The sequence below is a fragment of the Chrysochloris asiatica genome, unplaced genomic scaffold, assembly GCF_000296735.1.
Source record: "Chrysochloris asiatica unplaced genomic scaffold, ChrAsi1.0 scaffold00038, whole genome shotgun sequence".
Lineage (NCBI taxonomy): Eukaryota > Metazoa > Chordata > Mammalia > Afrosoricida > Chrysochloridae > Chrysochloris > Chrysochloris asiatica.
In genome coordinates, this window is record NW_006408556.1 from 16,897,089 (window position 1) to 16,913,646 (window position 16,558).

Genomic DNA, 16,558 nt, shown 5'->3' on the forward strand with positions numbered 1-16,558 from the left:
TCTACAACTGTTCACTTAAGAACACAGAAGAGTAAGTAGGGTAAGGAAAAGGTGAAACTCATTGCATTTAATAAGTTGTCAGAGCAGGCCTGATAAATACTAGGTATTCATTTAATACTTGTTAAATGTATTAAGATTCTTTAAAGGCTACACATTACAACATAACATTAAAAAAAAAAAGTATTAATGTAAATACCAAACCAGTAAAAATAAATCACTGATGGTTCAAAGAAGACATATTTTATTGAAGACTTACTTACCTCAGCAGAGTTGTGATACTGAATGAAGGTTGCAGAAATGGCATGGCTGAATGGGTCCCCTGCCTTGGTTACCATATCCTGCCTCACAAGGAGAGCCAGATCCACTAACTAGAAGACCAGAGTAAGGAAAATGAAGTCACACAGCTGGAAATAATTGTGACTGCCATTGAAGTAGTAACACAAAAAAGAACACATTCCAATGCGATTGATAACATTGCCTGCCTACTTATCTGTATTACAGATGGATCGGTGCTAATTTCTGAACTTAATGCAAATGGCATCATATAGTCTTCTTTCATAATCAACAGAGGGCCATTTTTAAAATGCAGATATCTGGATTCTTTGTTGGCCCAGAGATTCTAATTCAGTAGGTGTGCTCTAGTATATAGTCTAGTAGTTTGTATTTTAGACAAAAGCCAAGGAGATGCTGATGATTCTAAGACTTTTGAGAAAGTCTGTGAGCAGTGATTCCAGATCTTGGTTTGGTAAACACCCAGGAGATCTTATATATCTAGAAAACGACTTTTAAACGTCAAAAAATCATCTCTAAAGAAGGGAGATTTAGACCTGAAGTTCAGTAGTAAGATGAAGTATGTGGCAACTTATAGTTATGGCTAGGATAAAGTTGCAACTGAAAGTCACTTTTACCCTAGCACCTACCAAAGCTGAGAATGCAAAGAAACATAATTGAACTAAATGAAGAGGATGATAAAAGTGTCACGGGAGAGAATGTATGGCTGTTCTCATTCTGGGTACAGGAAGCAGCAGCTGGAAAATAACTGGTCACAGAAAGGGATGTGAAGAAACCAGGCACACTTTTAATGCAATTTTAATGGCCATGTATAGTCTGATAGGACAGGGTAGAATTCTTACCTGTGCCACAGTTTCATATGCTAAATATGCTAAAATTTCCATTGCGATAACGTTGGGTTTTATTTCCATACTGCTGCAGTCCAACCAGTCTCGAAATTTGGAGGCCTTTTTGGCTAGTCATTTAAAAAAAAAGTGCAGAAAATTTATTTATAGTATATATATCCTGCATATCACTCACAAAATGAAAAATGCGTCATGAACACACTGAATATTAAAAACAATGCATATAAAATTCAACGTTTTCAAAGTTTTACTAATCTCTAAATAATCTGTTGTTGATTGCAATCAAGTCAGTTCTGACTCACAGAACCCTGCATAGGGTTTCCGAGGCTGTAAAATCTTTATGAAAGCAGAAAACAGCATCTTTCACAGAACAGCTGGTATACTCAAACCATGAACCTTGTGGTTAGCAGTCTAGTACTTATCTTAACAGCTCTGGTCCCAAGAAATTCAAATTTTAACCCTTAGACAGAAAGCAGTTCAATGGTTGCTTTAAAGAAATCCCTTATTCATGGTATTGTTGTTGTTGCAAAGTGCTGTCTAGTCAGTTCTGACCCAGAACGACCCTGTATAGGGTTTCCAAGGAGTGGCTGGTGGGTTTGAACCGCAGACCTTGTGGTTCAAACTGACCTTGCAGTCCAGTGCATTATGTATATAGGGTGGTTTAAACCCACCAATTGTTTCATGGGAGAAAGAGAAGGCTATCTGTTCACATCAAGGTTTATAATCTCAAAAACCCTATAGGGTCATTAGGAGTTGGGATCCACCACTCATCTGTCAGTTGGTCACAATGTGGTGGCTTGCATGTTGCTGTGATTCTGGAAACTATGCCACTGGTATTTTAAATACAAGCACCATCACCCAAGGTGGACAAGTTTTAACTGAGCTTTCAGACTGAGACAGACTAGGAAGAAAGAGAGACAGACTACTTCTGAATATTTAGTCATTGAAAACCTTATGCATAACAGCGGAACACTATCAGCACCAGAATACTGAATATTGAAACATGATGAAGAGTACCAGAATATTGTCAGATATAGTGCTAAAAGATGAACCCCTCAGGTTGGAAAGCACTCAAAATACAACTAAGAGCTACCTCCTAAAAGTAGAGTTGATCATGATGACATGAATGGAGTAAAGCTTTCATGATCTTCATTTGATGATACAGCACAACTCAAAATGAGGAGAAACAGCTATCCATTAATAATTGGAATGTGGAATGTAAGAAGTACGAATATAGGAAAATTGGAAGTTGTCAAAAATGAAATGGAAAGTATAAATATCAATATCCTCCTAGGCATTAGTGAGCTATAATAGACTGAGACTGGCCATTTTGAACCTGACAATCACATGGTTTACTATGTCGGGAATGACATTTCAAGATCTGTCTTGAAGCACAATGAGGTCTGTGATAGGATAATATCCATACATCTACAAAGAAGACCAGTTAATACCATTATTCAAATTTACTCACCAACCACTAAAGCCAATGATAATATTGAAGAATTCTACTAACTTCTTTAGTCTGAAATTGATCTATCATGCAATCAAATTGCATTGATAATTTCTGGCAATTGAAACACAAAGATTGTAAACAAAAAAGGATCAAAACTTGGAAAATATGACCTTGGTGACAGAAATGATGCTGGAGATGGCATGATAGAATTTTGCAAGACCAATGACTTCATTGCAAATACCTTTTTTAAACAACATAAAAGATGACTGTACACATGGTCATAAACAAATGGAATACACAGAAATCAAACTGACTACATCTATGGAAAGAGACAGTGGAAAAGCTCCATATCAACAGTCCAAACAAGACCAGGGGCAGATTGTGGAACAGACCATCAATTACTCATACGCAAGCTCAGGATGAAGTTGAAGAAAATTAAAACAAGTCCACGAGAGTCAAAATATGACCATGAATACATCTCAACTGAATTTAGAGATCATCTGAAGAATAGATTTGATGCAGAAGATATCAAAGACCAAAGACCAGAAGAGTTGTGGGATGACATTAAAATACTATAGCTTGGGTCTGGAGAACCTTAAACTGACATTTTTGCTCTTGACCACTTTAAAGTTGTCTTTTGCAGCAGATTTGCCCAACATGATACGTTGTTTGATTTCTTGACTATGTTGATTGTGGATCCAAAGCAAAATGAAGTCCTTGACAATTTCAATCTTTTCTCCATTTATCGTGATGTTATTTTTTGGTCCAGTTGTGAGGATTTTTGTTTTTTTTACCTTGAGGTGCAATCCATATTGAAGGCTGTGATCTTTGATCTTCATCAGTATTTTAAGTCCTCTTCACATCCATAAGCAAGGTTGTATCATCTGCATATCCAAGGTTGGTAATGGATATTCCTCCAATCCTGATGTCAGGTTCTTCTTCATATAATAAAGCTCTCAAATAATCAGTTCAGCATACAAGTAGTTGCCTTCCACATTTTTGGCAGAGACTAGTGAGTGCCTCCAGTGCTGCATCAGTGTGTTAAAACGTTTAAATTTGTATTCCATCAATTCCTGAAGCCTTGGTTTCCTCCAATGCCTTCAGTGCAATTTTGGGTTCTTCCTTCAATACCACTGGCTCTTGATCATATGCTACCTTCTGAAATGGTTGAACACCAACAATTTTTTTGTTTTTTCCCCTGAATGATTAGCCAAAGAAAGCCTTCTGAATAGCAGTGGGACATCATCTGACATATGCCAGAATTTGAATCCCTCAGATTGAAGTGGTGGTGGTGGTTATGTGCCACCAAGTTGGTTCCAATTCATAGTAAACCTGTATAATGTTTCCTAGAATGTAAATCTGTATGGATGCAGAAAGCCTCATCTTTCTCCCTTGGAGCAACTGGCAGATTCAAAATGTTGAACTGTTGTTAGTAGATCCACTATGCTACCAACATTTCTTCTCAGGTTGGAGGACACTCAAAATACAATTAGGGAAGCCTCCACAAAGTAGAATCAACCTTAATGACACAGATGGAGCAAAAATTTTGGGGTCTTCATTTGATGATGGGGCACAACTCAAAATGAGAAGAAGCAGCTGCAAACATCCTTTAATAATCCTAACATGAAATGTAGGAATTATAAAATTAGGAAAATTAGAATTCATCAAAAATGAAATGGAATGCATAAAGATCAATAGTCTAGGCATTTGTGAAGTGAAATGGACAGGTATTGGCCATTCTGAATCAGATAATCAAATGCATTCATTGTTAAAAAAAAGCATTTCAAGATCTACCTTGAAGTACAATGCTATCTGTAATAAGAAAATATCAATAAACCTACAAGGAAGACCACTTAATACCACTATCATTCAAATTTATACACCCACCACTAAAGCCAATGATGAAGAATTCTACCAACTTATTCAAGGAGCCCTGGTGTTACATGTCATAGAGTTGATTCTGATTCATAGTGACCCTGTATATGGTTCCCAATGAGCAGCTGGTGGGTTTGCACTGATGACCTCGTGTTCACAGTCCAGTGCTTATCCTACAGTGCCACTCCAGGAGTCTTGATAGAATATAGTGGAGTATGAGCCAGGCTGCTAACCTCAAAGTCAGCAGTTTGAATCTGCCAGTTGCTCTGTGACAGAAAGACGAGGCTTTCTGTTCCCATAAAGATGTACAGCTTTGGAAACCCAATACAGAGTCACTGTGAATCAGAACCTACTCAGTGACGCACAACCACCACCAACAACAACAACTTCTTCAGTCTGAAACTGATCAAACATGCAATTAAGATACATTGATCATTACTGGTGACTGGAAGGGGAAAGTTGGAAACAAAGAGGAAGGATCAGAAGTTGGAAAATATGACATTGGTGACAGACACAATGCTGGAGATTGCATGACAGAGTTTTGCGAGACCAATGACGTATTCATTGCAAATATCATTTTTCAATAACATAAACCATGACTACACAGGTAGACCTTACCAGATGGAATACTTAGAAATCAACTGACTACATGGGGAGGAAGAAACAATGGAAAAGCTCAATATCACCAGCCAAAACAAAGCTAGTTACCAACTGTGGAACAGACCATTATATGCAAATTCAGACGGAAGCTGAAAAAAATGAAAACAAGCCCACAAGAGCCAAAATATAACATTGAGTATATCCCATGTGAATTTAGAGACCATCTCAAGAATATGTTTGAGGCTTGATGCATTTGATACTAATGACCGAAGACCAGAGAAGTTATGGGAGGACATCAAGAATATCATATATGAAGAAAGCAAAGAAACATGAAAAAGACAAGAAGGAAAGAAAAGACCAAAGTGGATGTCAGAAGAGACTCTGAAACTGGCCCTTGAACAAAGGAACGACGAAGTAAAAGAATTCAACAGAACATTTCATCAGGCAGCTCAATAAGACAAATTAAAGTATCATAATGAAATGTACAAAGATCTGGATTTAGAAACCAAAAGAAAAGAATATGCTCAGTATTTCTAAAGCTGGAAGAACAGAAGGAAAAATTAAAGCCTCAATTGCAATATTGAAGGATTTTATGGGGAAAATATTGAATGATGCAGGAAGCATCTAAAGAAGATGGAAGGAATACACAGAGTCACCACACCAAAAATAAAACAAAACAATCAAATGGCTATAACATATGTTATTACCAAAGCCAAAGGGTTACTTTATTTATTTCTTTTTCTTCCTACTGATTGATAGATAAGAGACAGACAGACAGAGAGCTACTGGGGCGTTAACACGGACTCATGGCAACTCCATGCATATCAGAATGCAATGCTTCCTGGTCCTGAATGACTCTCAGGATCACTGGCGTGTTCAAGTCCATTGTGGAGACTACTGTGCCAGTCCTTCTCACCAAGAGCCTCTCACACCCTCATTGCTCCTCTGCTTCACCAAACATGAAGTCTTCCTCCAGTGATTGGTTCCCTCCTGATACTGTGTTCACTGCAAATGAGTCAAACAATATTGTGTTTGATCTACAGGGTTTTCACTGATTTTCAGTGAAAATCACCAGACCTTTCTGCCCAGCCTATCTCAGTCTGGAAGCTCCTCTGAAACCTTCCACCATGGTGACCCCATTAATATTGAAAATATGAGTGGCATATCTTCCAGTACCACAGCAACATGCAAGTCAAGAAGGGTTACTTTAATTCATGCAACTTTTATTCTTGTAGAAAGAAAATGTTGCAAGATGTCAACCTGTGATGACAAAACAGACATAGACAAAGGACATTTCTAATACCTTTCAAAATGTTTCCACTGCAAGAATACACTGAAAGTGGTCATTTAGAATGAAATAAAATAAACCTAGATCTGACTTGATCTAAGTCTACAGTTACATTTTCCTGATTGCAAAGAATGTGGATTCTTAAAGTCTGACTCTCAAAATCATCCAAGTGGATTCTAACTTGTCTTGAAAATCAAGCAGCCCTGTAACCAAGCCCAAACAAAACCCATGACTTTGAATCAATTCTGAATCATAACAATCCTAAAGGAAAGAGTCGAACTGCCCAAAGGATTTCCAAGGATGTAATTCTTTCTTCCATGGAGCAGCTGGTGGCTTTGAACCACTGACTTCTTGATTAATAGCTGAGTGCTTTAGCCATTGTTCCACTTGTTGTTACATGCCATTGAGTCGGTTTCAACTCATAGCAACACAGTATAGGGTTTCCAAGGGGCAGCTGTTGGGTTTGAACTGTCTGCCATGCAGTTGGGGGTCCAGGGCTTGTGCTACAGCGCCACACCAGGACTCCACTGGGGTTCCTAAATTACCCATCACTCCCCTGTATTAACTATCACCTGGCCATGAGTAAAGTCCTCTCTGTGTTCACCCCGGCCCCTCACTTTCCCTCCATGGAATGTCCTCCCATTATGCTTCTCCAGCCATGTGAATCCTGACTCTACAGGCCAAAGGGAGCCAACTCCACTTTCACTGTTTATTGCATATTTACATCATCAGATATCTTTTCATTCTGCTTAAATTTCTAAAACCATATGATTCTCTGTGGGCAAAGAGCATGCCTCATGTCTCTCTGCATACCAAACAGCACTAAGTACACGGGGAGCCAAGCATCGACAGAACCTTCAGTTAAATAGCTCTAAACTGTCCATCTGCTAAATGTGCTAAGAAGAGTCTAATTTGATATAGGGCCTTTATTAGATATCAGTAATTTAACTAGTCACCTCGAAGAAAAAGTTTGATAGTGAAGATTTTACTAAATCTATCAGATAATAATCTTTAAAATAAATTCTGATTATTCTTTGGATTACTTTGCTCTTACAGATCTATAAAACGCTGAACAGTAACTCAAACCATGCTGTTTTGATCCTTGTAGAGGCCGTCTTCATGGATTCCACATACAGAAGAGTATTCTTTAAAATAAATCATAAAGGACGTTAAGTCCTGCTATGGAGGTGCATCTCCAAAGCTGTCAAATGTGGCAGAATGATGATAATCCCCCTTAAAGCTATCTCCCTAAAGTAACCAATCTTCCAAATAGTCTTAGACATGCAACATTCCAGCTAAGTAGTAAGCTGCAATCGCTCACAAACACTTGTTCAACATCTGTGGAATACTTCTGAAGTTGGGTTCAAGTTAACAGGCAGCAATTTGGCAAGATCAATAAAACGCACCTTCTCCACTTCTCCCCTTTGACAGTCTGTTAAGAACACAGAAACAGATTTTTGTGACTATGCTCTAAACTATTTACTTTAAAAGCATTCAATGCAGCAGTGCACACAATTGCCAAAAGGTGGAAAGAACCCAAGTGCCCATCAGCAGACGAATGGATAAACAAAACGTGGTCTATATGTACATTGGAATATTATTCATCCATACAGAGAAATGAAGTTCTGATGCATGCCACAACACGGACAAACCTTGAAAGCATTATACTCGGTGAAGTAAGTCATACATGAAAGGACCGATATTATATGCTCTCACTTATGAAATATCTAGATTAGGGAAATGCACAGAGACAAAAGTTTATTAGTGGTTACCAAAGGCTGGGAGCGGGGTGGGGAATGGAGCGATGATAAACTTTTGGAAACAGATTTGGAAACAGTGGTGACGGTTGCACAACATGGTGACTTAGTTAATGGCACAGTACTGTAAACTTAAGAATGGTTAAAATGACAAATTTCTTGTTGTTGTATGTTTACCACAACACTTTTTTTTTTTTTTGAAATGTAAACGTGATGGAAAGGATCATTATTATAATTCAGTCAGAGCTATGTGAGAATGCAAGCACAAGTACCATTTTCTCCACCACTGGGTCCTCAGAATACTGACTAGTGCTGCATATTAGAAGACTCTCAAACGATATTTCTAGAACGGATGAATTAAAAAAGTGTCTTCATTAAAAGGGTACGATTCAAACTTCTCTATGCATTTAAAAAGATGTATGGAAGCTCCATAGACTACTTGGGTTACTGCTCATCCAGGAATGTTGTTGTCCTTAGTTGCTGTGGCGTCAGCTCTGACTCACAATGGATGTTGTTGTTGTGTGCCGTGGAGTCGGTTCTGACTCACAGGGACCTTGTATAGGGTTTCCAAGGCTGTAAATCTTCACGGGAGCAGAAAGTCTCATCTTTCTCCCGTGGAACAGCTGGTAGTTTCGAACTGCTGACCATGAGATTAGCAGCCCGATTCGTAATCACTACGCTATCAGAGCTCCTTGACTCACAGTGAATAGGTGGAGTCAATTTCCTGGGTCAGGAAATGTTTCTGGCTTCAGCAAAAACAAACACAAACACCCCTAAGTCACGACAGCTGCTTCCATCAAGAGGCAAGGAGGCCCTTTCTCTTTCTACTCTCTTTCCAACACTTAAGGAAAAAAAACCATAATTTAGAAACTGACCAGCACTTTAAACAGAATCCTCCACAAAGGTTGTAGAATTATCCGCTTTTTGACATTACCTGGGTTTTCAGGCTGAATTAAAATAACTTTACATAAACTTTATTATGGAATTTAAAGGTTAGTACTGTTTATCTTTCTCATCAATGATCACAAGCAAAATTTAAGTTCCTCTTAATATTCCATTTTCTCATCCTTGAAAACTATTTAATGATTTCTAACTTATCCTATTCATCAGTCTTTCCACACTCAATTGTTTCCTCCATGCCCTCTGTGATACTCATTCTAGTCTGAAGAAATTTTTCAATTTTAGCATCTTCATAATCACTTACTTAATAGAAAATAAACCTTCTTCAGAAAATATGACTCTCCCCTGCAGCCTTCTATAGTAGAAGTCTCTTCTTCCCTTCGTCTGTACGTATTTACAAGGCAGTTACTGTTTGCCAAGGAGCCCTGGTAGTACAGTGGATTAAACACTGGACTGCTAACCAACCACAAAGTAAGCAGTTTGAATACACTGGCTGTTCTGTAAGTGATGAGGCGTTTTACTCCTGTAAAGATTTAGTCTCTGAATCTCTATGTGGCAGATCTACTCCGTCCTAAGGGGTTGCTATGAGTCCGAATATAGATTCAGTTGAGGTGGGCTGGTTTTGTTTACTGTTTGCCAGCCTGTTCACTTCCCATACTCCAACTACCAGAGGGCCTGAAAGCAGTAACTTTATCTCAGTTTCTCTAACAGGAAAAATAAAGAACCCAAAGAAGACCACAGCAGACTTCTCACCAACAATAGATGCTCTAGATAATGCTTTCATAAATAACTTTTATTAATAAAAACTGATCAGCCTACAGTTATCTACCCAGCCAAACTATCACTAAGTATAAGGACAAAATAAGAGTGTTTTAAACTTTGAAAGATCATAAGAGAAATAAAATTAAACTGGGAGAGAAAGCTAGATACTCATCAACTTAATAAAAAATTTAAATCAGGGAAACCTATTTAAGTATTATGGATTGTAGTTCAAATAATCTCCAAGCTGGTAAAGGAAAAATGTAATGAAGAAAAGCCAATCAATCCATTAGGATGTAGAACAGATAAAAACACATAGGAAAGCACAGTAAATTTAAAACACAAAGTAAGATAGCGTATAGAAACCCAAATGTAGTGTTGTTGCTGTTGTTAAGTGTCATCAAGCCAGTTCCAATCCATAGCGACCCTGTGTAGGGTTTCCAAGGAGCAGCTGGTGGATTTGAACTGCCGACCTCACTGTTAGCAGTCCAGTGCTTATCCTACAGCACCACATTTAGTAACTAAATAATATACATTGAATTTATCAATGAAAACACATACTCTCAGATTAATTAAAAATGAAATCTAGACACCATTTGTTTACAAAAGGACAGAGCAAAGGGTTAGGAGAAGATTTACCAAATTCTAACTAAACAAAAGCAGGCGTGTATCAAGATAAACATGAGATTAAAGTCGACTTTGAGGGAAATGACCATCTGATTTGTAGAAGTACAAAAAACACAATTCTAGTGAGTTTGTTCTGTGGTTCAGTGCACAACGTACCCTCAACCTGTATAGTCACACAGATGCTCTTTTTAAGGTAGAATGGTAATCCCAATCGGTGAATTCTATGATCAAATACTTAAGACACACATAGCAAGATCACAATCCTATCTCTTGGGTTCTCAGAAAGGAGAGGAAAGAAAAGAGTCTAGTCCTCTGACCAGTGTGGGAATTGTTGCTGAGTTTGCGGACCCACTTGGGTTACTGCATTCCCAACCACAGGATTTTGGAATATAAAACAGATTTTCCCACCAAGGTTTCATAATGAATCACCTATGGCCACCAAATAGAACAATATTTTTAAATGACCAGATCCTTCCTATTTCAAGAAAAAAAACACACCAAAAAAACAAAAAACCAAGCATAATATACTATTTATACTACTGCTTTTCACAAGGGAAATTATTCATATTTAATCTACTGTAAGTTTATTATTGAGTTAAAAACAGAAAATGAAGAGGTACGAACAAACTGCTTTTTAAATAAAAGATTAGGAGACTTTAATGACTTAGATATAGTATGAAAGAGCACTTCTGTCCCTCTCAGAATTAACTTTAAAATACGACTTAAAAAATAGCTCAATTGCACTGAAGGTTACTTTATATACTAGAAATTTATATTTATAAAAGACTTGAATGCCATTTTTAAACCTAAAAATTACAATACAAAAACCTCTCATTTGCTGAAATTGCTGTGATCTGAAGTGTCATTTACTTAATGCTCCACAGATGTATGATGCCAAATTGTTAGTCAGATTGGAAAGTATATTTAGATAGAAAAGAAAAAAAAAAATCTTCCAAAACATGTTTTCCTATATTTTACTGACATTTACATGAGCCACTGTTTGAACTCTGTCATTTATTTGCACTTTATGATCTATAAATGAAGCTCTCATTTTCTTTTTCCAACTCAAATACGTTGTTATTGTGACCACATATTGGCTTTTTGTTTAAAGACACCATTGTCTGGATAATTCCTCAGACCAGGGTCATGCGCTACTTGGTCATATTTTTAACTGGACTTTTCGTAGCACTCTCTCTCTGACCTCTACCCCGAGAGTCTTAGTCATCAGTGGACTGATGCTGTAAGATGCTTGGCTATACAATCTAGCCCACTACTTATCAAGGGTCTTTCTGTACTTTTAGTAAACCATTGTACAGTCTTTGGGAAGTACTAATTTTACTGATGCTACTCTTGTTCCAAGAGCATGAGCTGATGAATATGACTAACAATGAATGCGTGCCACAAAGCAGGAGGTTAAGGTTACAGACAAAAATGGAAGAGACCACTGATCTGCTCCTTTGTGTTAATAAACATATGAATGAATAAAAGGCAAAGTTTAATGTCTATTAATTAATATTGGGGGCTTTTAAATGTCATGACTGTACTATTAGAGTCCATTTGAGTGAAGTACAATCAGCATTACTAGTGCAACATGACTAACAAATTGGGGAATAAACTAAAAGAGAATCTGAAATAAAATGGAGTTCTTTGATTCAAAGCATTATGGATAATTAACATGGCTCTCTCTGTGTTACTAGCACCTTTTATAACTTCTGACAGCCATATTCATTGGGTTAGCAAAACAGGTGTTGTTGTTAACTGCCGACAAGTTGATTCCAACTCATAGTGACCTTGCATAGGGTTTTCAAGGAACAACTGGTGGGTTTGAACTGTTGAACTTGTGGTTTGTAGTCCAGTGCTGATCCTACAGCACCACAGTTGTTGTTGTTGTTGTTAAGTGCTATCGAGTTGGTTCTGGCCCATAGAGACCCTGTATAGGGTTCCTCAGAGCAGCTGATGAGATTGAACCACCAACCTTACAGTTTAAACCGACCTTAGAAGAATGGAATAAATCCTTTTATAGGCTCCCCCACCACAATACCATAGGGTTCCTGGTGAAGCGCTATGGGATAAAGCACTGAACTGCAAGGTTGGTTTGAACCACATGGTTGATGGTTCAAATTCACCAGCCCCCTCCTCCTTGGAAACCCTATACAGGGTCACTGTGAGTCAGAACTGACTTGAGGGCATTTAACAACACCACAGTACAGAGGTTGCTTCTATAACAATTATAACTATGCATATATTAAATCCACCAGCTGTTAAGGAGCAGAAATCATGCCCTACTTTGGTACAGCTGTAACATATAATCTTTTATGCATATAATTAGCTGTAAATTAAATGCTTACTTACAGAAACTTAATTGCCGACTTTCACAAAATTCTGCATATTGAGCTGAATCCATCATTCGAGTTTGTCTTTCTGCTCTCTAATGGATAAAAAGAAAAAAATACATATTTAGAGCATGTAGACTAGTCTTGCTTTATGTTTTCATGGCTAAACTTAGAATTGAAGTTCCATTTTCTTTTCCTTACTCTAAGTGAAGAGTTTGGTGGTGGAGATGGTGTGCTGTGGAGTCGGTTCTGACTCAAAGTGACCCTGTACAGAGTTTACAAGGCTGTAAATCTTTACGGGAGCAGACGGCCTCTTTCTCCCACAGAACAGCTGGTAGGTTCGAACTGTTGACTTTGGGGTTAGCAGCTCAATTCATAACCATAAGATTTACAGCCTTGGAAACCTTGTACAGGGTCGAGTCAGAACTGACTCCACGGCACATAACCACCCATGCTACCAGAGCTCCTTAAGTGAACAGTTTAGTACTACCATAAACGCCATCATACGTAAAATCATGATAAAGAATAGTGGGCATAAAGCTTGTTTCTTCTGGAAATAAAGTTTAAAATACCATTTTCTGTCCCTTTGCTCTTGTTACTGTAGTGGGAAAGAAAACATAAGGATGTCAGTTCTTAGATACTTCTAAATTTTCTTACCTGTATCATCCTTTTAAAGAAAACCATGAAGGTATAATAATAAACCAGACAGAAAAAATGTTATTAACCACTATTATCTGCCTAAAAGCTGTGATTTTTTTATGTGTTCAAGCAAGAGTTCTCTAATAGAATCCATACATCTCCCCAGAGTTAGAATATGGAGCCAGAGGTAACAGATCCAGAATTTTAAATGGCAAAAAAAAAATAAGAAAGAATAAGGTAAACACAACACAAATTCTTTAATCTGAGTCCAGGTATGATTCATAGTTTGGTATAGTTTCCTTCGTGGGTTTTTGGAGTCAGTATAGCAGATGTTTGCTGCCTCATTGTCCCACAAGAGGTAGGATAATTATCATTCACCCAGAGTTTGGTGGGAAAGAATATGACCGCTTCCGCTTCCTTGGCAAGGCAAGCATTTTGAAATGAGACAGGCTGGTACTTCTTGGAATGAATTTCTAGTCAGTAAAGGGAAAAAAAAAAAAAAAAATCCCTGAGATTTCACCTTTTTATTTTTTTCAAATTTGGAAGGATTTTCAAGAAGTTAACTTTATCATGGTTGTTGGAGCACATAAGTACCACTTCCTCTAGTATCTTCAGATTATTTTTGTGTGTGTATTTTTTTAAGTGGAGATTATTTTTTGCTGTTGTTTGACTTGAGTGAATGGTCAACTTCAGTACAGTGACATGTCAGGTAACAGGATGAATAATGGTGTAGATCACTACATCTGCAGAACAGTGCAGATGGGACGGTAAAGTAAAGGGAAAAGTTTACTGTGGTTTCTTCTTCTATCTCATCTGCCCTCCCTCATTTCTTTCCTTCTTTCCCTCCCACACAAACATACTCATAGGCACACACACTTGGGCAGGAAGAAACAAAACCAGACATCCCTTGCTCAGATCCTCTATATACAAGTGACCTCTTTTTGAGCATGTACAAGCAAGCATATACTTATATGAGGGTAAATCAAAGCCTATTGCTACTAGGGTTCCAGTTCATACATGCATGGGCTTATCCCCAACAAAACATGTTTAAATATGTCTCTGGAGTCAGTGGATGGCAACAAATAAGTTGTCTCAGGAATACACTTGTCATACTCTTGTTAGGATGTCTTCAGAAAAGCTCCAATCAAAACAGTGGCTTCTTAAGGGATCAGCTGGACCAGTTAAATTCAAGGCAGAGACGTCAACTTGATTATGGTGACTTTTTGTGAGTGTATTATTCCAAAGGGGTATTCTTGATATATATTCTCAAAGGAAACAGGACAATTAAGGTGGGTTATTAGGAAGAAACTAAGAAAATTAAAAAACTGCATTGGTGAGGAAAAGGTCAGAAATGCTGTGCTGAGGAATTTTTTCCATCACGACAACACACTTGATCACTTTTCGAGGATAGCAAGTGCTGTCTTATAAGAATTTTGTTGGGAAACCTTACGCCATATACCCAATAGCCCTGATCTTGCCCCTTCAGACTTGTTTTGTTTCTCAAACTCAAAAAACATTTCAATGGAACAGGATCTGAGCCCATCACAGACACCCAAACTGCCATTTTAAGGTGGCATAAATTGAAGAGCTACCTGGAAAATTGATTCGAAGAGATTCATATTTGGAATGGGTGACCCATTCCAAAGAGAGGAAATAATCGGACAATATCATTAATGTCACATACAAGTAAAATTCTGCTAAAGGTAAAATTCAAAGATGACTACAACAGTACATTGACAGAGAACTGTCAGATGTTCAAACTGGATTCAGATGAGGATGTGAAATGAGGGCTAACATCGCTGACATCGGATAGATCTTGGCTGAAAGCAGAGAAAACAAAAGATGCTTACACCTGTGCTTTATTGACTAAGCAAAGGCTTTCTACCGTGTGGATCATGACAAACTATGGACCACATTACAGAGATTGAGTATTCCAGAACACTGAAATGTTTTCATGAGTAACCTGTGCATCGACCAATAGGCAGTTTTTCGAACAGAACAAGTGTGCATTGAATGGTTTAAAAATCAGGAAAGGAGCTTTCCAGGGTTGTATTCTTTCACCATATTTATTTAATCTGTATGCTAAGTAAATAATCTGAGAAGCTGGATTATTTGAAAAAGAACATGGCATCAGGACTGGAGGGAAATTAACAACCTGTGATATGCAGATGACACAACCTTGCTTGCTGAAAGTGAAGAGGATTTAAAATACTTACTGATAAGGACCAAAGATCACATCCTTTGGTATGGGTTGCATCTCAATGTAAAGAAAACAAAATTCCTCACCACTAGACAAATAAATAACATCATGATAAATGGAGAAAAGATTAAAGATGTCAAGGACTTCATTTTGCTTGGATCCACTACCAACACTCAAGGAAGCAGCAGTCAAGAAAACAAAGAACGTATTGCATTAAGTAAATGTGCTGCACATAACCTCTTTAAAGTGTTGAAGAGCAAAAATGTCAGTTTGAGGACTAATGTGAACCTGGACCAAGCCATAGTATTTTCAGTATTCTCATATGCATGTGGAAGGTGAATAAGTAAAAAAAGAACACAGAGAACTGATGCATGTGAGTTATGGTACTGGAGAAGAATATTACAGGTAGCATGGGTTTTTAGAAGAACAAATACATCTGTGTTGGGAGAAGTACAATCAGAGTGCTCCTTAGAAGCCAAGATGACCAGACTTACATTTCTCATACTTCAGACATATTATTAGAAGGGAGTCCCTGCCCTGGAGAAGAAGTAAAGTGGAGGGTCAGCCAAAAATAGGGAGACTTCCAATGAGATGGGCTGGTACAGCGGCAGCAGAAATGGGCTCAAGCAGAGCAGCAATTGTGAGGATGGCACAGGACTGGGTGGTGTTTTATTGTAGTATACAAGTCACTATGGGTTGGAATGACTTGACAACACCTAACAACAGAAATTGGAGAGCACAGAATTATTTGAAAAAGGGTTGTTGTTGTAGATGTTGTTCTTACGTGTCATTGAGTTCCAACTCATAGAGATGCTTTATAGGGTGGGTTTCTGAGGAGCAGCTGGTGAATTTGAACCACTGACCTTGCAGTTCAAACTGACCATGTGGTCCAGTGCTTATCCTAGAGCACCACACCAAGAAAAGTTAGTTGTTATGTGCCAACTCATAGCAACCCTATGCACAACAGAATGAAATATTACCCAGTCCTGTG

General features: G+C 37.9%; 1 protein-coding gene across 1 annotated transcript in view; it reads right to left on the reverse strand.

The window, feature by feature from the left end:
- The window catches only part of SUPT3H (suppressor of Ty 3 homolog (S. cerevisiae)), a 597,109-nt gene that overhangs the window by 162,220 nt on the left and 418,331 nt on the right, over window positions 1-16,558 (reverse strand). The window contains exons 7-9 of the mRNA XM_006860525.1: window positions 12,748-12,823; window positions 1,134-1,246; window positions 261-368 (exon numbers count right to left, since the gene is read on the reverse strand). Of these exons, the coding sequence (XP_006860587.1) occupies window positions 261-368; window positions 1,134-1,246; window positions 12,748-12,823 (297 nt within the window). The remainder of the gene's footprint in view (window positions 1-260; window positions 369-1,133; window positions 1,247-12,747; window positions 12,824-16,558) is intronic.